Genomic DNA, 26,215 nt, shown 5'->3' with positions numbered 1-26,215 from the left:
CAGGCATCAGTGAGTGAACTACACGACGTTCTGTTTTCACCCCAAACAATAGTGGTGTATCACTAAACAACACTTCGGCTTGTAAAACAAGCTGATTAATAATGTATGATGTTGCAGCATCATCACGTGATCCCAGGATTTAATACAACATTATGGCGTTTTTGATTGATGACAAATATTTTGCATATCAGTGTCCATCGCATAGAATCAGGCTATTTATATTATATATTTAATTTGTCAGCTTTTTAAAACTTTATTTGGTCTATTGTATTTATTTATAAACATCAAAATGCTGTACCATTTAAAGCGGTCATTTTGAAAATATAATGTATAAAATAGGGTAAATGGGTCCGAATGGTTTACTTTTAGTGTAAACATTTGAGAGTCTATCAATATTTCTCATATTTATTACTTTTGTGTACAAAAAGTGCAGAATGATGTTTTGTAAACGTTTGGCATGAAGAATTCAGCCGCGCGTGCCCATCTGCATATGACGCGCATTTCACATAAGATAAGTGTATGCACATGCTGTGATTTTGTACTACATACATTTATTTTTACGATTGCAAGATAAATTATTTATTGAAATAGTGCTCTACCTTCCACAAAGTAAACAACTTGAAGATGACGCGTCATTGGAGCTATGTTTTTGTTGCGCGTTACGTGATAATGGAGATAGGACTGAAAGAACAAACTGGAGGGCAAAAGACAAAATAATCTACGACAGCTTGCAGTGGTTTAAACTCTTTGTGGCTTGCAAAGGAAAACAACACCGCAGACAAGGAGACAGGTAAATGCTGTTCACATCTGTATGTTTATGTCTTGTAACACTTTGAAACGGCTTTATTTGTAAAATCTCTTGTGTTTGGCTTTTTAAAAATGGCGGGTGCCGATGTATGCACAACAGGTGTAATACGTTTGGCCAATCAACGTACACTTACGTCACTAGTATTAACAAAATCCAAAGGGTAGAGCATTGTTTTAGCAGCGCAAAGGGTTCGATCCTACCGATAAAACGTATATCAACTGCAATAAGTCGCTTTGGATTAAAGTATCTGCAAAGTGCATGTAAATGTAAAAATATGTATGAAATATTTAAAGTTAGTTTAGTGTTTTGTTATTTGAATGTCTGCTGTAGTTGATAAAACAGGATTAGATGCATGCTATTTAGGCTAGTTTATTGTTTTATTAGTGGACAGTGAAATAAAGTGTAACAACCTATGACACTGGTTTGTTTGGATCTGTCTTTATTTTGTTTTGTGTCATGAAATTCAATTTGTGTTAATTATGGAATTCATCAAGGTAGAACACAGCTTGCTTTAAAAACAAAAATTTACTACGATAGTCCATTAAGCACTTTCAAACTTTATTATTCAGTTTTATAAAGCTGTCAAGAAAAATATCTTTATCCCAGTAATGGCATTGTAAGACAACCAGATAAACAGATATGAATGTGCATTATGTTATAGTTGGTAAAATATTTTAGATTTTAAAATAATTTGAAATTGCATTGTTTCTGTAAATGTTCTAGCAATACCTGCAGTTTAAGGAACTTGGTTAAGTCAATTCAACCTACTATTTTAAGTTTAACTTGTAATAAAGTGACATAACTTATAAAAACAAGTTTAAATTGTTTAACTTAATTTGATAAGTTAACGTAATATATATGTTGGTATGATATCATTGTTTACATTGTATGGTTCCAGAAAAATATTGTAGGCCTACTGATAATATGCATACATTGAATTGCACAGCATTGGTTTGGATAAAACCATAAATCAGTGTAAATAAAAAGGTTTTCTGCAAAGTCTAAGTTAGTACTTAATGAAAACCACACTCTGAATATAATTAAACAACTCTGGACTGTGTGGGTTACTCAAGTTGACAGTTTCTATAATTAATTTTGTCAGTAAAGCTAAACTTTAAAATCATTTATATTTTTTCCACATTAGAATAATAATAATCTTCATACAAACAATGGCATAACACAAATGTAACATGAGAATTATGTTGTGACTAAAAGCATCCAAAATAAATCACAACTCTGTTATATTTTATCATCTGAAGTGCAGTCATCCTTTGCCTAGAAATTGCAAAACCATAATCATGTAATTTTATCAAGAAGCTTCTTGAAAAAATATTTAAAATTTTAATTTAATTTTTCTAATAACAAAAATTGATCTGTTTGGGACAGGTATATTTTTCTCTACAAAGTAATGTAAAGCATTTAACCATACAACTTCATATTAAATGATTTTTAAGATCATAGTTAACATTTCAGTCAAGTGTTTCAAAACCTTTGAACAGTAGTGTATGTTTTGATGCCTTGTCATGAATACTTTGGTAGACCTTCCACATGGCTAACTGTTTTAATTGTTATTTATATATCATTTGTTGTTATAGTACTTTTCCTTTCTGGTGTTTGAAAATGAAAGTATTATACTTGCTTTTATTGCAACTTTTTATTGACATTGTCATTGACTTTATAATAACATCTTTAATGACAATGCAATGAACATTATTCAAAAGGAGACTAGAGGCCATATTAAGTCTTCTGTCAGACAGAATGACAGTAATAAATAGTGAGTCATGTGACATAATCGGGCTGCCTGTGGGTACTGTCCATGGTGCTGTTAGATTCATCAGATTGTAGATTGTAAGACTTAACTTGAAACATGAAGATGTGTGTAGACTTGACTGTAGAAATGTTTCAGAAACAATGAGAAATTGGACAGTATTTCAGTTATGTTGGTCTTTGATTTTGAAATCACCAGAAAGAGGGATTTGTCAGCTCATTAAGGTGTTTCAAATGCCAAAAATACGGACATGTGGCTGCGGTAGAGGCAAACAACGATGTGGAAGATGTTGGGAGTTGTACAGAGAGAGATGCCAGAGCAAAATGATGATGTTGTGGAAGATAAAAAAAGTTTGGAAATAGGAGTTTTAATTTCAAGAATGCACATTGGCTATTGTTTGCTAAATCAGTGTATGTTAAGGACAGGGAAACACCAGACTGGTAATTGTGACAAATGTAGTTTGGAAAATGTGGAAATGGTTGAAAGTTGAATAGAAGAAGAAGGAACATGGAGGGCACCATGGCTAGATGTCTCATCCGGAAAGCTTGCCTGTGACAAGATGGCCGCCGGTGATGATGTTTGAGTCCACCGTAAGACACCTAGCCTTTATTATGCATATTTATGGAAGGCACTTCACCAAAAATAGTTAAGTTCAGGTACCAGGATTTTGTGCAAGACGATGCTAAGAAGAGAAGAACAGCAGTATGCAAAGCCTGGAAGATGAAGATCATTAAACAGCACCACTTAGAATTTCATTCGACACTTCAAATCCCACAAAAAATGCAAAGTCAGTCCTATTGTTTTCAGGCTTAAGTTAACGTCTTAGCCATGTTACACGTTGATAAATTAACAATAAGGCACTTGAATATTATAAAAAAATAAAAGCCTTTATACTAGACTACTGCACACATCTACATGATACGTTCTCTTTGTATTATTTTATTTTTCTCTCCTGCTTGTCATGTAGGCCTACAGCTTGACCAGGTTGACCACACACCCTGATGAAAGCTGGTCTGTGTTTCTCAATGTCAAGGAAGGATCCTCTGAAGCCAGAATTTTGAGGATGCAAAGTCATCGACATCTGTCGAAGGACTGTTCCAATGTAAGGATCCGAGGATCCTTCCTTGACATTGAGAAACACCTGCTGTGTAAGTTTTGATCATCGTTCTGAATCCGATCAACAAAAGTCCTTGACAAAAGTGCAATAATCTCAGCTTTTTGTTCAAAATGATGTATTTCTGAAGAAACCTACCCTGTTCTTTTGTTTTAAATATTGTATGTTTATATATATATTTAAAGAACAGAAATTTCTGAAAGGCATTAAACTTTTGTAAAAAAAGTTGGTCTTCAGTGTTAGGCTTTGGAAACAGCAGAGCTGCATTTTGAAATAAATATCTAAAGCATGTTAGCATTGACCTCTTGCATTTATGCTACAGATAGCACCTTTGTAATGTTTTACTTTGTAGAAAAATTGTAATAATCATAATTTGAATTTGTTCTTGGCTTTCACAGCTGACCCCAAATAAATGTAGTTTGCTTATGACCAGCTTATTTTTTATATACTGTTAAATTGAATCTCGCCTTTATGTGGCCTGGTATGGTATTAATCAAGCTTTCTTTTTCATCTTACATGTAATGATAATTTCTGAAACAAAATTACATTCTTTTAAAATTACTTTTTTGACCACTAGGTGGCGACAGGACATTATACTTGCCATTGAGAATGCATAACTAGACACCCAGTCAATGTTAGAGGATAAATGTCTAGTGCTGAATTTAATTTACCAAACAAAAGCTTAACATAAACATCAGGAAAAAAGGTAGAACTTTCACAGTAAGCCCATTCGCTAGAGTTGAAATAAAAACCTATAAGATTTGATACAAACGGATCAACTCTAAACTCTGTTACTGTTACTGTACTTCTTTACACTTTTCTCTTTGTTAATTTGATGTTTGTAATTTTTGTTTATGCTTGTGCTCAATTGACTTTAACTATCTGCACTCACTTTGATAAAAAACTTTGATTTGAGACCAAGAAACAAGATTTTGCAAAGAAATCCTTGACCGCAACTAAAACATTTAATGTGCATCTATTTGATTTTTTATTTACATTCAGTTTCTCTTTCTCTATATGTATACATTTGCATATGTTGATGTCTATAAAGTATACAGAAAGTCATTATCTTAAAATAAACCCCAAAGTGAACCACTTATTTTTTGTAGCCTACTCTAAGCAACTGTATGTTGCTTACAGATAATTTATTATAGCATGTTAAAATAACCACTTTGTAGGTGTGTGCAAAAGTGTGCCGTTTTGGGTGTGTTCTTTTCAATGCAAATGAGCGGATGAAGTGCAAACACTGATCACAATGATGGTGGTTTGTTGCAATTAAAACTCAATTGTGCTTTACTCTGCACTAAATGGCAGTGCTGTGGTTGGATAGTGCAGATTAAGGGGTGGTATTATTATAATAAGAGCTCCTTATGACATCATAAGGGGAGCCAAATTTCAACGACCTATTTTTTCATGTACTTGTAGAGAATGGTTTACCAAAACTAAGTTACTGGGTTGATCTTTTTCACATTTTCTAGGTTGATTGAAGGACTGGGGACCCAATCATAGCACTTAAACATGGAAAAAGTCAGATTTTCATGCCATGGCTCCTTTAAAAAAGTGGTCTGGCTATTCTTTTTTTGTGTTATGTTGTTATAGCATATTGTGATTTAGGAGGGTGAATGGGGGAGGAATACATACATAAATGTTTAAATATGGTTCATGAATAAAATACCAAAATGTAATGCATTTTAAGTGAATTGGGTTTATTAATAAAGAATATATAATACAATTTCTTATGCATTTAAAACACGTTGGATTAAGTAAAAGTATTACATACATTTTATTCATACTGGTTTCATTTATATATATAACTGACAAATGTCTTTCATATAAAGTTTTTTTGTTTTTTTTAGATTAAAAGTATGTAATCCAAAAGGATGGAAATTTTATATGCAATCAAAATACAAAAATCATGCGTAAGGCATTATTGTTTTCTGACAGCTTTAGGCAGAATGAAGAAATACACAGAATTTCTTGAACTTTTCATAGTAGTGCAGCTCATCAGAGAAGCTGCAGGAGAAGCCCAGATCTTTACACGAGTTCTTGACTGTATGAACCACACAAAGAGGCATAGTCTCGAAAAGCTGTTCAGCCATCGCGGTCATGGTGGGCTTCTTCTGTTCCGAGATCAGATTCTGTATCTGGTGTTTACGTACAGGTTCAGGTGAGGCGCTGTACGAGATCACAACGTTTAAATTCTCATCAGATGTCGCCACCTGAAATCGACTCTTTCCCGTCAAACCATGAAAGTCTTTCTTACTGGTGAGTATGCCCGTAGGAGAGTTAAAGACACGGACTGACCAGCACACCCAGTCGTATTTCTTTTTCAAATGTTCGATTAACATGTCAGCCAGCTGCTGGTTGCTTTTGTCGCTGTGGTCTCTCACGATACGTTTGGAGTCCAGCTCAGCCTGAGTGGGAAAGCTGTTGATGCAGTCTTCAATAACGATGTTTATTTTAGATTGGACCACTTTCATCTTCTCGCCCCACTCTTGAAGCAACTTCTCTTCTTCACCATAACCTTCCAGACTTGCGTGTCCCAGTAAAGCTATCAAACCGATGCAAAACAGTTGCTTCAGCATAGCACAAAATTCCTCCACTGGTCTGCGGCTCTTCTGCTCATAGTTTAGCGTGATCTCCAGCACGGACTCTCTAGAGAAATTATCTCCTGTTACCGCGTTATACAGTGTGTGGAGGTTTTTGTCACCACCTGTCTTCTTGAAGTGCTCCAGGAAGGTCTTCTTTCTGACTTCTATGTATTCAGGTTTGGCATTGAGGACCTCCATAAATTTGCGAAACTGGTTGAGCAGGTTCTCCTCCACAGAGAAGTATTTATCATCTATCCCGCTTTTCTTGATCTCGTTATTGATCAGCTGGATCTCTTCAGAAACGGCTTCGAGGCGATCTCGTACCTTCTGAAACTGTTCTGTCATGTACCGGGCTTCTTTGCTCTCCACTTTATCCAGTGCCAGCTTTACAAAAGTAGCCACGATGGAGAAAACAGGGAAAATATCTCCAACGACGCTGGCTATCACTTCGGCATTCTGCTCAAATACTTTAATCACAGCTTCCACAGCATCCTTATTCTCTGAAAAAAATGTCTGTAGTTGTTCGGTCATCCTTCAAAAGTTTGTTTGCCAAAAATATCTGTGAAAAATACAAAATCATTAGAAGCAAGTTCAAAACACCACAGTTTTATTTCAGGATTGGCATCTTTGTTGTTGTTTGCATTTTTTCATAAATGTAAATGTAAAGATGGATGTAAACACAGGCAGTCATGGTTTTATTTTAAACCAGTTTTATTTTAAGTCCAGGAAACTTTTTGACTATAAATGAAAGGGTTACAAAAATGTTAAAGGTATTGTGGAGGATTTTCTTTTTCCAGGAGGATCATCAAGACTATTGGTCCTCCTAGTTGTCAATCAGGAGTGTTGCGCAATTGCATTTTTTTAAAAATGTGGAGAAGGCGTTTTTTTTCTAAAATTCGAGAAAATCCTACACCTTTAATTTTGCTTTTTTAAATTACTCTTAAAGCATTCAAACCCATCATGGCTTCCTTGACCTTCAGGAACCAAATGCTGATTTTGTAGAGTTTTGGGTTTTCTGGCTAGTGGACCATGACCACCTTCTCCATCTTTAAAACGAGAATGCAAAATTATTTATTAAAAAGACCAAACAATTATAGCACGACTCCACGTAACCTGTGACACATATTTCAAGTTTTCTAATACATGATTGTGTGTGTAATCCATTTCATGAAATCTTATGTCAAACTCTCCAAATACTGCATCTACACTTCTTCCTGATGTGAATATCTTACTGGTATGTCCTGGTTGTTGCAGACTTGACAATAAACTTGACTGTGTGAGCAGAGAAATGACTGGTCAAATTTGATTATATGGATTTTTTTTCACCACACCTATTTGTATGTCTTCAGGACACTTGAAATATATAGCATATATAATGTGGAGTCATTTTATAATGCGTTTGCATCCTTTAGAAGCCTTACAGATGGTCACAGCCTACTCCCATTATAACTGGAAAACTTAAAACACTTTTAAACATCAGCATTTTGGTTCAAAGAAAATCATCGGGTTCGAATGATTAAATGGCAATTTTTCAAATTAATAAAATCTGTAGTCAGTGTTATACGTATGGTAGTTTGTAATTTGTGTTATTTTAAAGTATGTTGTGTTATTTTAGTATTACTGCAAATTATTTTAAAATGTAATACTTCTTAAAGCATTTGTATTGTTTTAAATAAAGACTTCGATATTTGAAATTGTGTCTCTTTGGATTGAATGTTAGCAGTATCTGTAGGTTAAAATTAAAATGAATTTTATATATAAATTATAGGTAATTTAAATATATTACAAATTATTGTATTAAAAAATGAAAATAATTAAAGTCACATACTGTAAACCTGTATTTAAATTTACAGTAGCATTTAGATACTGTAAAATGGAAATACAGTTTAGTACTGTAAATCTCATTTATAGTAGCCTAATGGCAGCAGTAGCCTACTGTAAAAATTATTGAAAATGTCTAAAATTTGATCACTTTATCCGTGTCCATGTCACGGAATTCATTTTTTTCTGTGACAGGAGCACTGATGTCTTTTCCGTGTCACTTCCACAGATTCTTGTGTAATTTTATGTATTGTTTTTTCATAGTTTTTTCCTATTTTCTTACCATTGTTGCTTGTTACTTTCTCTTACATTTTTAGACATCCTAACCCAAATCCCAACTCCAGGTGAGAATAGTTTTGAAAGCGTAACAAAAACATGTAGAAAGCAATACATAAAATAAATTGATTAAATTTTGCGTGACTATGGCAATGCATTTCTGTATTTAAATTTACATTTTCCATGCTATATGTAAAATGTTTGGTGCAAAATGAAAACTCAACAATCTAGTAAATTCATTTTTTTAACGCTTTATAAGTCGCAAAATTACATTGGAAATGTACTGATTAGATGTGTTTAACATGGTCAAGCAAAATTGTAGCAAAATGATAAATTAAATCTAATTTTCCTAAATAACCTACCTGTAAATGTAAATGTAAATGTATTTAGGAAAATTACATTTAAGTGATCATTTTGCTGCAGTTTTTGCTTGACCACTTTAAGCACATCCAACCAGTTGAGGCAATACACCTCCAATTTTATTTGTCACCCTAAAAAAGCATAAAAATGCATTTAAAACAGGACTGTATGAAACTGTGAATGTAATTTAAATGATTGAAATTTCATTTTGCACCAAACATTCCACATGGAAAATGTAAATTTAAATACAGAAATGCATTGACATTTTACATCGGCTATTGTATTGTCATATTGCATATTACATTCTAAATTGAAATTTGCTAACAATATGCTTCCATAGAGAAATGACACATACAGGAGAAAAAGAAGAATATGGTCTGAAGAGAAAGGTCCAGAAACTTTAGCTCTGGTGGGCAACAACTAGACAAACTGAAACATTATATTCACGATTACAATGTTGTAATATTGCTGTTACAAACCAAACTCACCTTGAATCGATCACAAATGGCAAAGAATGAAAGAAAACTCGTGCTGATCTGTGTTTAGTAAAACTTCTGATCACGTGTCTTCTGTAATCTTGACACACCTTCAGCTATACGGGAGGAATCTTTAACACATCTGAACATTTACCATGGTAACTACAGTTTCCACCGAAATACCATTGTAACTTTATAATTTGACCATGGTTTTGCTACACTGAAAAAAATGATTCATTCAATTTACTAAAATTTTGTAAGGTAAGTGGTTGCAATCAATTTATTTAAGCTACATTTAAATAAAAAAAAGATTAGTAAAGTAAAATAAAATAAAAAACTTTTGTTTAAATGTAGCTTAAATAAATTGATTGCAACCACTTACCTTAAAAAAATTTAATAAATTGAATGAATCATTTTTTTCACAGTATAAAATTATCTCAAAATGCCGTGATTATAGTAATAAAAATATTTTACACATTAAATAAATATAAGCAGTTGAGAAGAACAGCTGACCCACCAGCTTAGCCAGCTTTGCCAGGATGGGAGGACGAGCTTGGACCAGCTTAAACCAGCTACCAGCTTATGCTGGTCTTAGCTGGATTTTTCAGTAGGGCGTGTTGAATAATGTACAACAAAATAATGCTTATGGATCGGTTTATAATTAAACAATCACGTCATAGAGCATGAAGGTGTCAAATGGGCTATTTTAGTTACCCCAATAACTTTTGGTGATAACTCCTGTTTTCATACACAGCACAATTTTACAACACCAGTAACAACAGCCCATGTTCCTCATGAAATGATTGACCAATTTCTTGAAAAAGCCAAAACAACAGTGAGTAGGTGAAATTGCAAACAAATGTCTTTCTTTCTTGGTATTTGTGTGTTGTTTTCAGTAGAAATATCTAAAAAATTATTTAATCAAGATGTATTTTCTTGATGAGCAAAATGACCTAAGAAAATTAGTCTGATTTCCAGACAAAAAAAAATACAATTAATGTGTGCAAGCAAAATATCAAGCAAAAAAACAAGCAAATATCTGCCAATGGGGTAAGCAAATTTTTCATGAATGATGTGTTTAAGAAAAAAAAAACGATTTCAAGATTTTTTTCTCACCCAATTGGCCAATATTTTTTGCTTGTTTTAAGCACAAATTGAATAAAGTAGATCACGACATCATTTCCGCCTGCATTACACGCAACAAATCAAACACTTTGCAAGTAAAGTGCATACATTTACTACAAATAGAATGGCAATGAAAGTATATTAGCTGTTCTGTGTTTTAGTCTTATTATAATTTAATTAATATTTACTGATAAAAACTTTGTACAACACATTTTACATTTGATACAGACAGAGAAATTAAAAGTACAGATTTAAAGATTACTTAGCCTTAAAAAAATTCGCGACTCCGTGTGGGCTGGGAGATTTGTCGATGGATTTTGTTGGTTCAGTTCAGTCCAAAATGGCGACAGCAGCGCCATCTAGCGAATGTTGTCAAAACTGCAACGCCTCTTGGGACTTCTCTTTGGTATGAGTACAAGGCAGCATCTCCAGTTGCTCCTTTGAGAACCAGCACAAAAAGGTTATGTGCACCCACGTAAATGTCCAAATTTTTATAATTTTACACACTTATTGACCTCGTGAAACAATTTATCATCTTTCAAAACTTTCAACTGCAACTTATAACTCGTAATTATTGAATCATCTTTCAAAACACAAATGTTATTGGTAGATTCACTCAATTTCTACACAATTTCTCGAACCGCATGGTCTGAACAGGTTTGACAACGCATGCGCATGGATTGCACTGGGAGCAAAGTTTAAATATAGGCTATGATAACAAGAGCTTTTTGAACACATTAAATGATGACATTTATATTTCTCACGAGTGTAACACATAAAAATAAATACATAATAAAATAATACGCATTTTTTACCTGATGAGGGGAGATATGAATAAATAAAGATACCAAGCGGTTGCTTCACCATCAGTCTCTGTCTGAGCAGCGCGCGCGCGGCGCCTCCTCCCTCGCGAGTAAACGCGTCCCCAGGAAAAAACAATCTAACATGGAATATCAATTGTCACAGACACACTTAAAGACATAACATAAAACATATTCAAGAAATGCATTCTTTCATATTTAGTCAGTAGGCTATTCTTTCATATATCATTTTTTGACAGGTAGGTTAAATAATAATATCACTGTGGGGCTCGATCACTGTTTCCCAGACAGGGATTAAACTAGTCCTAGACTAAAATAAACAGCTTGCACTGGGATATTTTAAAATACATCAGTGCTCTTTGTTTTTTACTCAGTTATATTTGTTATATAGTTATATTTCATATTTAAACTACTCCTAGTCCTGGTTTAAGATAATCCCTGTCCAGGAAACTGAAACCGCCCCTGTGGCATTTTGATGGTTGATGAATCTACCATTAGTCTCTCAATTACTCTCTATTGATTCAATGAGAACAAGTCTGTATTTGTTAATAGTAGTAAATGTGTTAATATAGTGCTAGTCATTTGTCCTATATTAGTTATTGTTTAGTTTTGCATGAATTATGAAACTTCTCAGTAGTTCTCTGGGAAGTATGAAAAAAAACAGTAGTTGATTAAACTACCACGTTCATCTGTGTTCTATTACTTAGTTTGTTAATCAGAGTTTCATAGTTAACAGTAGTTACTAGTTTGTTGATATTGCATTACTCATTTGTTCCTGTGTAGGTTTTCATTAATAATAGATCAGTATTCTAAAGTGTTTTCCTCACTTTTGCCATGAGATAAAGATATTATTCTTGACAGCTATATATAACTGAATATATATATAAATATAAACATATAAACATATTAAAATTGTATGTTTTTGTTTTTAAAGCAAGCTATGTTCTTGAAACCTTAATGAGTTCCATAAATGTTGACAAAAAACAAAATAAAGATCCAAACAATACAGTGTCATAAGCTCGTACACTTTATTTCACTTCCAACTAATAAAACAATAAATTAGCCTAAATAGCGTGCAAGAGCAAAGATATCTTGTGCAGTTTTATGATTCTGATCAATGACCCTTTGTAAATTACTGAATTGCTTAAACAAGCAAAACGTAATCTAATCCTGTTTTATCAAAAACAGTTCCGTAGAAATGACATTGTTACCTGCAGCTGTTTGCCAGTAACTTACTACAGATTTAAATTTATGTTTTTTACTGGCAACATTTTGTTCAAAGTTAGATGAACATTAAAACATTAACAAGTCTTTGTCTTTACAGAGTAAAACTAAAATAACAGCATCAAGCACAGCATTCTGGGAAACAAAATCTGAAGCAAAACACGGTTGTTGATGATTTCTGGTTCCCTGAATGCTTTGCATGAGGCTGTTATTGTAAAGTTTTATTCTGTACAGATAAAGACTTGTTAATATTGAATATTTATTTAACTTTGAACAAACTCTTGCCAGTAAATAACATACATTTAAATCTACAGTAAGTTACTGGCAGTTACTCACTTTAAATTCCAAAAATTCAGGACCAATAGATATAAAAACTCTTTTGTGCCTGCAGCCAATCTGCTTCTCAATTCAAAGAACCACAGTTAACTTAATGATTTACTATTTATTGATTGTGTATTGTGCTTATTATTTTAATGCCTTTTAACCCATCTTGCAATGGGGTTTCTTTTTTATTTGTTTGTAATGATATGAAACAGTAGGCTATAGCTCCTCATTAACAATCCACGCGCGCTGTGATCTGCTTTACGCACCTGCAGCTTCCTTTAGTTTTGCACGACCCCGGTGGTAATCGCTTTTTTGTTATTTTATAAATTGCGTCCAAGAATTCATAAAGGTGCAGACTAACCGATGTTTTGTGAGAAGAACATCTGTGTAATATAGCACCTATGAAGAGCGACGAGTGGTTTTGTAGCACCACATGGTTCTACTACACATGTGCTACATATGTGCTGAACTAAAAATGGTTCCCCTATATACGAGCCAGTGAACCACCTTTAGAACCGATTTGTAGCCTAATCTGTAAGGTAAAACATTTTAATGCAATCTATACCCAAGAGTGGTGAAACGTGATTAAAGTCCAATTTGATTTGATTTACCTTTTTAAACCCCGAAGGGAAATTCACATGTGTATAAAAGAGTATAAAAAAATAAAATTACAATACAATTACAACAGTTCACTGTAAAAACATTCTGTAGAAATTACAGTATTAATGGGTATTACAGGCAACTAGCTGCCAGTAACTTACTGTAGATTTTATATTTATGTTATTTACTTGCAACAGTTTGTTTAAAGTTAAATGAACATTACACATTTTCAGTCTTTATCTTCTACAGTAAGTTACTGGCAACCAGCTGCATAATTACGGCAAATTTTTTACAGTGTTTGTACACAATGACCTGAGCAACTATACATTATACACACAGCACCACATTGGTTTAGTTTCGAGCATGAAGCAGACATGCACAATCAGATTTCTACAACAATTTTCTTGTATAGTACTGGTTGTAAAATCTGATGGCATCCTGGATGTGTTCACTTTAACACAATGTTTTGTGTTAAACTATATATTACATTATGTGTCATTTCGTTTTGATTTTGAGTTCATATAAATAGAAGGGACAACAAAAGATGTGTTAAAACAACACAAAGTGTGTTGATCCAAAAAAACACAGATGTGTTAAGTTGAGGACAACACAGTAGATGTGTTGTTCTTAACCAGACCCACAAGATGTGTTATTTGAACACATTCGTTTTAAAAGTGTACGACTCTGACCTTTATTAAAGATTTGTGTTGTATTGTCAAGCTTATTGTTCAGATATACACAAGTACTTATATAAAGTGATAATCTCAATATCTGACTGATATAAATTCACTGGAATAACGTGATAAGGATGTCTGCCAAAATCAACCATTTCATTGGACTTAATATTTAGCCTAAGAGAATTTATTGCACACTAATACACAAAGTTCTTTAGAAGTTCCCTGTATTCACTCTCGTCATTATCTTTTATACAACCAACAATTTCAGAATCATCAGAACATTTTTGAAGATGGAATTATACATTGAAAATCAAATGTATAAAAAGTAAATAAAAATGGTGCCAAAACTGTACCTTGAGGGACACCACACGTAACTACTTGAGACACACAGTATTATGTGGTCTATTTAAGAGATAGTCAGTTAGCCAGCTGACCATGCTGTGGTGTATTCCGGCATTTTCTAACTTATTTATAAGCAAAGCAGGTTGAATAGTGTTGAAAGCACTAGAGAAGTCAAAAAATGCAATTCTGACAGTATTACCGGAGGTCTCTAAATGACTTAGAGATTTGTTTAAAAGACAGATAATTGCATCATCAACCTCAATGGCAGTTTTGTAAGCAACTTGCAATTTATCATCAAAAGCACACAGTAGCTGCTGTATCTCTCAAACACCTTCATCAACTGGGCTGTTAGGGCTATTGGCAAATTCAAGGTAAAGTTTCTTAGGAACTAGTACATGATGTCTTCTATAAGACAGGTATCCTTTCCAACTATAGACTTAAATTAAAAATATAGTGAGTCACCCAATAAAGTTGATCAGCACAAACTTTAAGTACTCCAGGACTTATACTGTCAGGACCTGCAGATTTTAAACCACTTCTTACTCATTCCAAAGTTATTGTAAACAGACTCACAGGTGGTGGAGAGTAATGAATTTGTCTCTGAGGAGAGGTCCATGGGTTACAGGAACACGCCCAGATTTTGGGAACTAGCTTATTCACCGTATCCCCCCAGAGTTAGATAAGTCCATACATACCTTTCTCATCTCAGTGCCTGCTTTAACTCTGTCTGACGCAGCCCCCGCTAGCTTAGCACAAAGTCTGGAAGTGAATGGCTCCAGCTAGCAAACTGCTCCCAATAAGTGACAAATAATGCGAACATTTTCCTATTTATGTGTTGTGATTTGTATAGTCACACCGTGTACAAATAACAAGGTGATATGAGACAAAGCTATCTTTTAACAGTATACATACTGGGAACTATATTCTCAGAAGGCGAAGCACTGCTACTTGGGCGGAGTGATTTGCTCACAGCACCCGAGAAGCCCCTGGTAAGGAACAGAGAGTTTGGTCAGAGTTGTGCAAATCACTCTGCCCATGTAGCAGTGCTTCTTGTTCCTTAAAATTGGGCCGGAGTGCAGCTCTGCCTCCTTGGGTCCACAACACACCCTGCCGGAGCTCAGCTCCGTCTCCTTCAGCACCAGGGTTTAAATTGGGCTGGGGCCGTCCGGGGCTAAGTCCCGGCACATAGGCTGAAGGCTAAATTACTGCAGCAATGTGGCGTGGCATGGAGTCAGGTGTTATGAGTGTCATTCTTAGGTGTTATGAGAGCCCAGGTTGCTCTGATAGTGACCTTCTTCTTCTTCACAATACCCCGTAGATTTTCTGTGGGGTTAAGGGCAGGCGAGTTTACTGGCCAATCAAAAACAGTGATACCATGGTCCTTAAACCAGGTACTTGTAGCTTTAGCACTGTGTGCAGGTTCCAAGTCCTGTTGGAAAACGAAACCTGCATCTCCATAAAGTTGATCAGTAGCAGGAAGCATGAAGTGCTCTACAACTTCGTGGTATGTTCCTTGAACCTCTGAAAACAAAGTGGACCAACACCGGCAGATGACATGGCACCCCAAAAAATCACTGACTGTGGAAACTTTATTATGGACCTCAAGCAACGCAGATTGTGTGCCCTCCTCTCTTCCTCCAGACTCTGGGACCCTGATTTCCAAAGGAAATGCAAAATTTACTTTCATCAGAGAACATAACTTTGGACCACTCAGCAGTCCAGTCCTTTTTGTATTTAGCACAGGCGAGACGCTTCTGACCTGGCTGCTGTTCAAGAGTGGCTTGTGTGACAGCTGAAAGTGTGAATTTCTTGCATAAGTCTATGCATAGTGGTTCTTGAAGCACTGACTCCAGCTGCAGTCCACTCTTTGTGAATCTCTCCCACATTTTTGAATGTTTTTTTTTCACAATCCTCTCCAGGGTGTGGTTATCCCTATTGCTTGTACACTTTTTTCTACCACATCTTTTCCTTCCCTTCGCCTCTCTATGTGATTGGACACAGAACTCTGTGAACAGCCAGCCTATTTTGCAATGACCTTTTGTGTCTTGCCCTCCTTGTGCAAGGTGTCTATAGTCATCTTTTGGACAACTGTCAAGTCCGCAGTCTTTCCAATGATTGTGTGTTCTACAGAAATAGACTGAGAGACAATTTAAAGGCCTTTGCAGGTGTTTTGAGTTAATAAGCTGATTACAGTGTGGCACCAGGTGTCTTCAATATTGAACCTTTTTTTTACAATATTCAAATTTTCTGAGATACTGAATTTGGGATTTTCCTTAGTTGTCAGTTATAATCATCAAAGTGAAAATAAATAAACAGTTGAAATATTTCTGTTTGTGTGTAATGAATGAATATAATGCACAAGTTTCACTTTTTGAATGGAATTAGTGAAATAAATCAACTTTTTGATGATATTCTAATTATATGACCAGCACCTGTATATTTCTAAATTTTCCTAAAAAGCCATCACAGCTTTTTCTTTTGATGTCGGAAATAGCTATCCAATGTGGAGACACATCCAAGCCATTGGAGAGGCATCATTCCTAACCCTGCTCCATAGAATGGCTCATATTTCAATAACGTATTTTCTAACTTTTGGTTTATTCCAACCCTTATTTTTTATTTAAAACTCAATTTTAATAAAAGGTCATCCACAAATAGCTTTCACCTAATTTAACCCATGTCAATGCTTGGTAGCTGGCTTCTTTGGAGACACTTTGTTTTCTTAGCTGCCTCCAGAATCAAAGTTGGTTCTCTGTATATGACTGTCAAACACTTGGAAGGCTGGAATATTTGAATGATATTGGGGGAGGTCATCTGTGCCTTGAGGAGGGGGCTGGTCAACAGGGCTTTATAGATGATATTGTAATAATGCAAGTGAAGACTTGCATTGATGTCAAGTCTAAAGGGCCCTTTTTGAGGCACCAGTGGCCTATTAAATACTCCCAAAATGGCATTGTCCAATCTGAACACCCCTCCATGCTGAGCTCAAATGGTAGGAACTCTATTTAAGTGAATGTTGGGAAGAAGAAGTGCAGTCGGGATTGGGACTTTGGAGAGGGTGGTAGCAATCTTAAAAGGTAAGAGGAGCTATGCTCCCCAATGGCCAGGTCAATGGATGGATGGATGGGATCATTGAGATGCACACTGGCTCTCATGCTTGTTGTATATGATTTTTTTAAGTTTTTACATGGTATATGTATAGGGTTGGAAATGAATATCATGCTTAGCATGAACAATACACAGAGTTCTGCCAGGGGGAGCTATAGTAGGGCAGACAGCAGGTAGCTGCAAGTGATTCACTCCATTTAGACTTAAGATCTTATAAAATACTCACATACTTTGAGAAAACACATAAAGATGTTGTATTGTTATGTTTTGGCATGATTAAGTTGGCCACTTGTTGTTTTTTGTTGGACCATTGGCTGCTTTTCTAAGGGAAGTGAAACAGGTAATGCTCTGTGAAAGAAAAAGAGAAAACTGTTAATAATGGTTCAGGAAGAATAAAAATGCATTTAAACATACTATAATCATGCATTTTATATGTTTGTTGTGTATTTTGAGTGTTTTTTAAATAAGAATTTTTACACATTAGCTACTCTGTAGGAGTTGATATGGAGTTTTAAAGATGGCCGCTCCTCTGAGCAGTAAAAGCTGCAACTTCATGAATGATGCAAAACTCTTCATTGTTAATTATTGTGCTTAAACATTTTTTAACTGTTTTCAAAAAAACTGTAAAGAAAAGTCATTATATCTAACTTTGTAAGTAATTAAGTTTTAAGGTAATGGGATAGCTGAAGCTTAAGGATATGAGACTCAGGCCTGAAGTTCATCACAGACTGTTATTTTTTAATGTTACAGTAGTAACTACTAAAGGTCAGACACTGTTTTTTTAGCTATTTTTCCATCTGTGAAACTTAGAGTATGGATATGGTTTTTTCAGATCTAAAATTTCCTTTTTGGTCCTATCTTCACAGTTTATGAGTGTTTATGTTTATATAAGTCCACAAACACTGTTTGAGGCATGTGGTCTGTGTATTATTTGACTATTGTACTTTAATATCAGCAAATAATGATTCATCATTAGTTTATATTGGCAGCTATTCTGCTGGAAATAGAGACATTGCTTAAGACCAACATATGTTATTCGGTTAAAATAACTTATTTTAATAATTATTTTATCTATTTTTAAATAAACGTCAAAAGGTTAATGGATACATTGAAGTGATTAACTTAAGGAAGAATAATGGCACAGGTTATGTAGTTTGTAGCAACTCTGCTATTTAGAGCCTAAAAACATCCAGCATTTAAAGGGTTACATTTAAATACTCATCTTTGGAGTATCACAATCAATCTCACCCTGTAATTCTTAGTTACTCGCTGAGATTTTTAATAAGACATCTAAAAATGTAAATTACTGCCCCCTCTGGATGAATCAGGAAAAATACTATAAAGGGGAAAGATCCATTATCATTCAAAGGTTTGGAGTCACTTTAGTGAAATGTTTCTCTTGACATTACAAATCTGTTTGTCTGACGGCTTAAATGTTAAAATAAGTTTTGGATACAAAATATAATTGTGCAAACATTTTAGTTTTCTTCATTACAAAGCTAAATGTATTTATTTTAACATGTCACTGGGGCGGTACCTTTATAAAAAGTACACTTTTGTACCTAAAAGGTGCATATTTCTGTAACCTTTTTTTTCTGGGAGTGCACAGTTTTGATGAGTTTACTAGTATAAAAAGTGAGAGGAAGAGCCTAAACTATGGAACAGTGGTGTAAACATAGTCAATGTCCTGTTTTATTTGTAGAACAAAAACTTTCGAAGAAGGTGACACATCGAAATACCCCAAAATTGTTTGGGTACAGGTGATGGGCAACAAATAATCAACAGAAAACAACAGAATACATTTTTATCTGTTTTATTTGTAGTTCATGCCCTTCTGTTGTTTAATAGAAGTAATGCCAGTCAAGAATATTAACACACTGCTTCCCAATTTGCCTACTATGCCCTAATGGGACAGTATGTCCATTTGGTTGCATTAACAGAGATGGGACATACTAAGTCTAATTTTGACTACTATTTAGTACTGATAGTATTTGAATTTGGACGCAGGGTAATTTTGACTTCAAAAGTCAAGAGCACTTCTGTAACAGGCTTCAGAGAAAGTTACAGTCAAACTGAACATATTATACTCTGAGGAGCTTGCTTTATTTTGTTGATATTTTTAACCAAGTCTATTTAAATGTACTTTTACAGGTTTTAGAGAAAAATGAATCTTAAACAACTTATTTAGTTTTATCCTTTATAATTTAACCTGAATCTCGCCATGGACATAGCCATTAAGCCAGAAGCTGGCATTAAAAAGAAAAGATAAAAAGCGAGATAAGAATTCTTAAGATACAATCAGGTCTCTCAAGGACACTGAACTCTATAAAGTCTCCATTTGATCTTGTGGACTACAACAAAATCTTTATTGTACTGTTTTGTTTAATGAACTTTTATGTTAGGAACAGGTGGGCTGTTTATGGTTTTTGGTTTTAACCCTATAATATTAGTGTGAAACTTGAAGTCATATTCTCCAATGAGTCATAATGTAACAGTGACATTAAGAAACATTTCCATTTCCACTATATCTGTGTTAAGTGTTAGGCTATATCTTAACCTCATGACAGCTATAGATGAACACACTTTTGCTGGGAATCAATGCAATATAATGCAAAGCATTACTGATTTGCATAATGTGTATATTTTACCCCCTTTTTTAACTGGTTTTTCATAAACTATCACATGTCATTTAGTGCAAACTATATCTATGTCAGGCTGCTAGATAACATTTTTTTTCTCTCTGTTTTGCCAGATACCTGCAAAGAAAAAAACTGCAATCTCCGTTCGGGATATTAATCCTTTTACTGCAACGTAAGAGTTTATTTTCTTTCCTTCTATTTGTTACAAATATGTATTACAGAATAAATGATCGCTACTTTGTTGCAAAATGAATTTACAAAAGGACTGTCTAACATCACAGCCACATCTGTTGTGTTGTTTTTCATTTAATGGTTATAGTTTATATATAAAAAAAACTAAAATTGCGATGATCATGAGCAAATGACAAGAGAATTGACATTTTTAGGCAAACAGCATGTTACCAAATAGCCACAACTGGGAAAACCTACAACCAAAATATTTTTACACACGGAACGTCATTAAAATTCATTTCTGTCAAACATTTTATGACTTATTTAGTTAGTAATGATTAAAAATAGCCGTACAAATGACAGCAGAAGTAACCAGTTGTCAGTGTCCTCTCCTCCAATTATTGACCTCTGTTAATCTTTTGCTTATTGTTCAGTGGTATTTTTCTTTCTTAACAGAAAATACCTGCAGCCCGATTTTGTACACATTGGATTTCACTCATAAAACATTATCAGAATGCATTTCTTTGGAAGCGATTCACTTTATTGATGCCATCAATTAAATATTATATTGGCTTTCAAAAGAATTTACAGAGAAATGTATTTAGTGTTTTATTATACATGCATTCAATTTTTTTTGACTCAGACGATAATACTGCAGAAAGGTTTTTTTTCTGTCTACGCCAATGAGCATTGCTTTGCTATGAGTCACTCCCTCATCCTGCCCCTAAATGACAGAAAGGGAGGGGTTGTGTTTCTCAGAGCCGACAGGGAAAATGATGGCTCCTGCTTCAAAACAGCAGCTGTGCCATTAAGAACAGAACAACCATGCATTACAGGTAAGATCGCAGACCAGATTTACTGAGTGCTGCATAACAATTACTCGCGATTAATCGTTTGCAGAATAAAAGTTTTTGTTTACATATGTGTGCTTATTGCGTATTATGTATATTAATATAAATAAATAAACAAATAAATAAATAAATAAATAAATACACACACACATATATATATTTATTTATATTATATATAATTATTATACACCATAAACACACATATATGGTGTAAACAAACACTACTTTCATTCTGCAAACGATTAGTCATGATTAATCGTTTTGCACTAAAACCTGTTGGCCTAATTAAATCTGTATGAACTTTAACCTGTTTAATGTTACCGTGGGTTCACACCAGCCGTGTTTGAGGCGTCAAATTCGCGGCTACTGCCTCTAGTTTGCCGCTTGAACATTTTGAGTTTACTCACTTTATTTGCACGTGAAAGCTGCGCGTGAAATTCTTCTCATCAAGACATTCACGTGGAAATTCACGTCATGTGAGGGACTTCTGCAACTTTGCTCACTTCCTGAAATCACGTCACTACTAGAGCAAGCTCCTGATTGGTTAATGCGGTCTGCTTTTCACCAAAGTGAAAACGTTCAATTCTCGTGAACTAGACACGCGAATAAGGCGGAATCGCATCTGCCGCGCTAAACGCCACATTCGCGCTGCAGACCTCCACTACTCAACGTGTCTTTACATTGACTTAACATTGAAATCACTCACGCTTGACGCCTCTATTGCGGCTGGTCTGAATGTAGCATTAGTCTAAAATCTAAGATCTTTTATATAACATTGCCTCACTTTTAGTACTTTTAATGTTTTAATAAAATGTTAATAAGATGAAAAGGGGGAATAGGGGAATCTTTGTCACTGGACAGATTCTGTACTAGACAGCAACTTTTATATATTTCTTACAGTTTTTGCCCATTGCTTAAATACGTTTTGCTAAATTTGGCTCATTGTGTCAAAACCCTACACACAAGCAAGACACAACACTGGGAAATAAACCATTCACATCCATATCAAATTGAAACTTTGCTATCAAAACCTAACAATCCTTTGTCATAATGTCACTCTAATGACAAAATGATACCCACTAGCATCATATGAATACACTTTCAGATCAGCAGCAACACATTGGCCTACTTTATATAAAAAACTGCAGTCTTTTGTTTTCAATGTTTTTATTCAGTTTCACAGAGGGCATGTTTTCACAACAACCAAAACATGAAATACTGATTTCAAAATCATTACATTACAGTAGTATATTTTACAGTACAGTAAATTCAGTTAAATTAAAAAATAAAAGAAACAATACACTACTGTAAACACAGAAAAACACAATTGCGCACAAGTGGGCTTATGGACCCTGCCGTTTGTTGGGGTCTGGCCACAAGATCTCATCAATATCACAAGCAATGCTTTCTCTCGCTAAGCATCGGTGAAAATATCCCCTTGTGTGTCGAATCCATCCCTGGATAGACCTCACCTCAATGTCTCCGCAGGCCTGTTGAAGGCATGTGGTTGGCGGTCAAATACTCACCATCTCCAATCGGAAAAATTTAGAAATGGCGAGTAAGGGGGCATGTACAGAACTTCAAAGTGATCATGGTTGGTGAACCAGTTCTGGACCAGAGCAGCCCGATGGAAACTACAGTAACATTATCCCAGACAACAACAAACCTGGGCTGCTCTGGTCCATCCTGTCCAACTGCATCATGAAGTGCATCTAGAAATGTGATGATTTGTTGCACATTAGGGACCCAGTTTGGCACAATGGTGCAGTAGGCCTCGAAGACTTATGGCAGCACACAATGTGATATTTCCCCCGCGCTGCACCCTTTGGCCAATTATATTACGTCCCCACCCCACCACACTGGTACCTGTGTAGTTTTCTGAATGTATCATTGTGGTACTAATCCAGTGGTACATATTCATCTGTTACTGGACTGCACCCATTCTTCTCAAAATGGCTTAACTAAGGCCTTGTTGTAGCTGGTTTTGTAGTTATGTTACTTTGGTCTAAGCATGTGTCTATAGTGTTCAAGCAACAGGCCAAAACTGTAAAGGGATAGTTCACATAAAAATAAAAAATTTTGTCATAATTTTCTGTGTTGATCTAATCCTGTATACATTTTCAGATTCGCAGAAGACTCAAACGGCAACGTTTAGACCCACCGATCGCAAATAAACAAGAGATCAGAGTGACTGCCGCCAAAGTGCTGGCCTCTATCGATCCTCTCTTTGGGATTGTGACATCTGTAGTTGGGGTGGTCAGGAAAGGCCTGGTGGCCGAGGAGGACCATGAGCTGGCCCAGGACTTCAAACAAATCCACGAGAAGCTGGAAATCATCTCGGAGAAGAACAAGCAGACCCTCCGGCGGATGCGCATCGATGAAGTCAATGAAATGTTTGGTAAATATGAGGAGTACATCAAGCATCAGTACGGAGCCTTTAACACCATGGTGGAGAGAGTAAAGCTTGACCCGGACAACTCGGAGAAACACATGGAGGACTTTGTGAAGATCTACGAGAGGGACAAGAGTGATCTGAGCTTAGATGTGTATTATCGTGGAGTGATGGGCACCGGGGCTCTGTTCGGACGGCCGCTGCTGAAGGTTTACTTGGAGCACTGCGATAGGAACAGAAGAGTGATGGAGGCCAGATGCTCACACATTGCTCATCTTTTCTACATCGGTCTTATGACACTGATGGCCTACACCTCGGTCACAGAAGACGATGAGGATGAAGTGAGGGACAAATGGGAACAGAGGGTTGTTGATATTCAAGCCAAGATGCAAGAAGCTCTGGACCAATGTGAACAGGGAAACTGATGCGGGACGTTGCACTGAAATATTGCTGAGACAAATCCATATTATGTTTTGAATGTCACAAATGACTGAATGTAATGTAAAGCAGCTTTCCAGCAATACATCCAAATATTTAAGTTCCGCATTGTTAAAAGTCACTGTCTCATGTTTTGTGGACCATCTCTTGAGTTATGTGTTTAATAAATGTATATATTTTCTCTCAAATCAGTCTTTGTGTTATCTTTATGTCATATCAGTGAACTAAATGTGATTCCTGTTAAGTCAATTCATGATGCGAGCAAACAAAGAGCTGTGATTTTCGCATAAATCCAGATGATTATGGATTTCTGATTTGCATATGTAAATACAAACTTGGCGGACATTTTCAGAGTTAGGAATGCTGTTCATGGCCAATGTAATCTATGTAAGCCTTCTAAGAAATAAATATAATGAATGTATTATGGTTAATGTATAGGCAACCGGTTGTTATTGCAGAAATACGCCTCTCTACAGAATGATCAGGTGCTTATTTAGTGATAACAACCAGCTGCCTTTATTTTATCCAGCTTATTACACGGCTATTTACCACATAAATAAGGTAAGGAGCATTAAATGTTGATTTAAAATATATGCTCATTTTTAACAAATGAGGAAAACCTGTTTACTTTTGGTTTTAAAGATGTTTAAATGTCACAAACACACTATTTGATTTAATCATGTAAATACAATGTCATATGTTATTAAATGCATTTATATTTGCTTTTAAATATTAAACTGTACCTGTCAAAATTATTTGCAGCATCCAGGTTCCCATGTGTTATTAGTTTTGAGCAGTTGTCATCTGGGAATAAATGTAGCAACTGGCCAATCAGAATCAAGCATTCCAACAAGCCGTGTATTAAAGTGTAAATAATACATAATAATATAAAATTGCTTAAAGTTATTCAGTTTAAAATACGTTTCCTCCTTCAGGTGAACATTATCACTGTGACGTCTTTCCCCAGACACAATGGCTGACAGTAAGCTATTTGATGACCCAGAGAGACTGAAAAGAGGTCTCATAAAGGTTCTTGAATGTGTGGCCACCATCTCTTCAGCAGCAGCGGTGGTCAATCCCATCTTCGGTGTGGCTGGATCTCTCATTCGGGTGGTGCTTCACCAAGTGGACGATGAAGATCTCCAGAAACTCAAGCATGAGTTTAAAAACGTGAATCAAGCACTGGATGACATTTCAAATCAGAACCATCAAGCCCTGCAGGAGATCCAGAAGGAAACGTTGGACAAACAGTACGACCAGATTCAACAAAACCTTCACAACCAGTTCTGCAAATTCATGGAGATCATGGAGGCGAAGCCAGAGAACGTGCAACGCAAGAAGGAGGATTTCATCGAGAGCTATATGAATGACAACGGAGACCAAAACATGCACACCCTTTATGATGGCGTGATGGGGAAACGCAAACTCTTCAGCCGGCCCATTCTGGAAGTGTACATGAAGCATTCGCAGAATGACAAGAGCGTCATGGAAAACCTCTGCACTCGACTCGCATACCTCTTCTGCATGGGTTTCATTGCTATGATGGGTTACTATGCCCTCATAAAAGATGACGTGGAATCTCGGAATGAGGAGTGGGAAGAAAAGATGAAGGATGTGCAGGAGAAGATGCAGGAGGTGCTGAAGAGCTGCAAGTGATTTCTTCAGCACAACCAATGCCTTTTACAATCTCTTTGTTGCCTTCTTGCTGGCATGCTTTCCTTGCTGTTTGCACTTTAAACTACTGTTTAATCATCAACATTAAGATCAATGAAAATTGTTGAAGAAGTAATATTAGATTCATAAGATCACTCGTGTGACACAAATATTTTATTATAGTCAGCTTTACATAATATTTTATATATAAAGATAAAATCTGAAAAGAAATAATTGTGTCTATTTGATTTTTTTATGAAATAAGTTTATGTGTTTCTGCTTTATCTTTTTGCTTTTTTAACTTGTAGCACATTCATACCAGATGCATAAATTTTTTTTATCCCACTGCAGCTCCTCGTAGATCTCACTGAATGTTTTCCTTTAGTATTCCTTACATCTTTCATTATAGATAAATGACATCTAAGTTCATCAGGATCATCATGTTTCTTGCACAATTATTTACCCATAAATTACTCAATATATAAAATATTTTTTTGAAAATCTGTACAATCATTCTCAGACACTTCTTGTAACTTTTGGAATGTTTACAGTACTTCTGTATAATGCTGTAAAGGTTTTCAATAAAGATACAGAATAAAAAAATGCTTGAATTATCAAATAATGTGTCAAGTCTAA

General features: G+C 35.3%; 3 protein-coding genes across 8 annotated transcripts; 2 read left to right on the top strand and 1 right to left on the bottom strand.

Annotated features, from left to right (window-relative positions):
* Positions 1-62: 62 nt before the first annotated feature.
* Positions 63-26,215, top strand: LOC129448689 (protein rapunzel). Of its 6 annotated transcripts, none has more exons than XM_073872518.1 (3): positions 63-790; positions 20,188-20,246; positions 24,894-26,215. In XM_073872518.1, the coding sequence occupies exon 3, from the start codon at positions 24,899-24,901 to the stop codon at positions 25,580-25,582; it is 684 nt and encodes a 227-aa protein (XP_073728619.1). In that variant the 5' UTR covers positions 63-790; positions 20,188-20,246; positions 24,894-24,898; the 3' UTR covers positions 25,583-26,215. The 6 variants fall into 6 exon arrangements, with proteins under 6 accessions (XP_073728619.1, XP_073728618.1, XP_055067225.2 ...); XM_073872517.1 differs by having other exon boundaries at positions 24,862-26,212; XM_055211250.2 differs by lacking the exon at positions 63-790 and adding an exon at positions 17,336-17,404 and having other exon boundaries at positions 24,862-26,211.
* LOC129448685 (protein rapunzel-like) lies at positions 4,977-9,360 on the bottom strand. The gene is made up of 2 exons (XM_055211240.2): positions 9,227-9,360; positions 4,977-6,840 (listed from the first exon to the last, which is right to left on the bottom strand). Exon 2 carries the CDS (start codon positions 6,810-6,812, stop codon positions 5,637-5,639), a length of 1,176 nt encoding a protein of 391 aa, XP_055067215.2. The 5' UTR covers positions 6,813-6,840; positions 9,227-9,360; the 3' UTR covers positions 4,977-5,636.
* On the top strand, positions 22,688-24,110 carry LOC129448694 (protein rapunzel-like). Its single transcript, XM_073872736.1, has 2 exons — positions 22,688-22,735; positions 23,221-24,110. Exons 1-2 carry the CDS (start codon positions 22,688-22,690, stop codon positions 23,911-23,913), a joined length of 741 nt encoding a protein of 246 aa, XP_073728837.1. The 3' UTR covers positions 23,914-24,110.

The sequence above is a fragment of the Misgurnus anguillicaudatus genome, chromosome 10, assembly GCF_027580225.2.
Source record: "Misgurnus anguillicaudatus chromosome 10, ASM2758022v2, whole genome shotgun sequence".
NCBI lineage: Eukaryota > Metazoa > Chordata > Actinopteri > Cypriniformes > Cobitidae > Misgurnus > Misgurnus anguillicaudatus.
The sequence above is the reverse complement of the archived record's forward strand: the minus strand, read 5'-3'. Positions and strand labels throughout refer to the sequence as shown.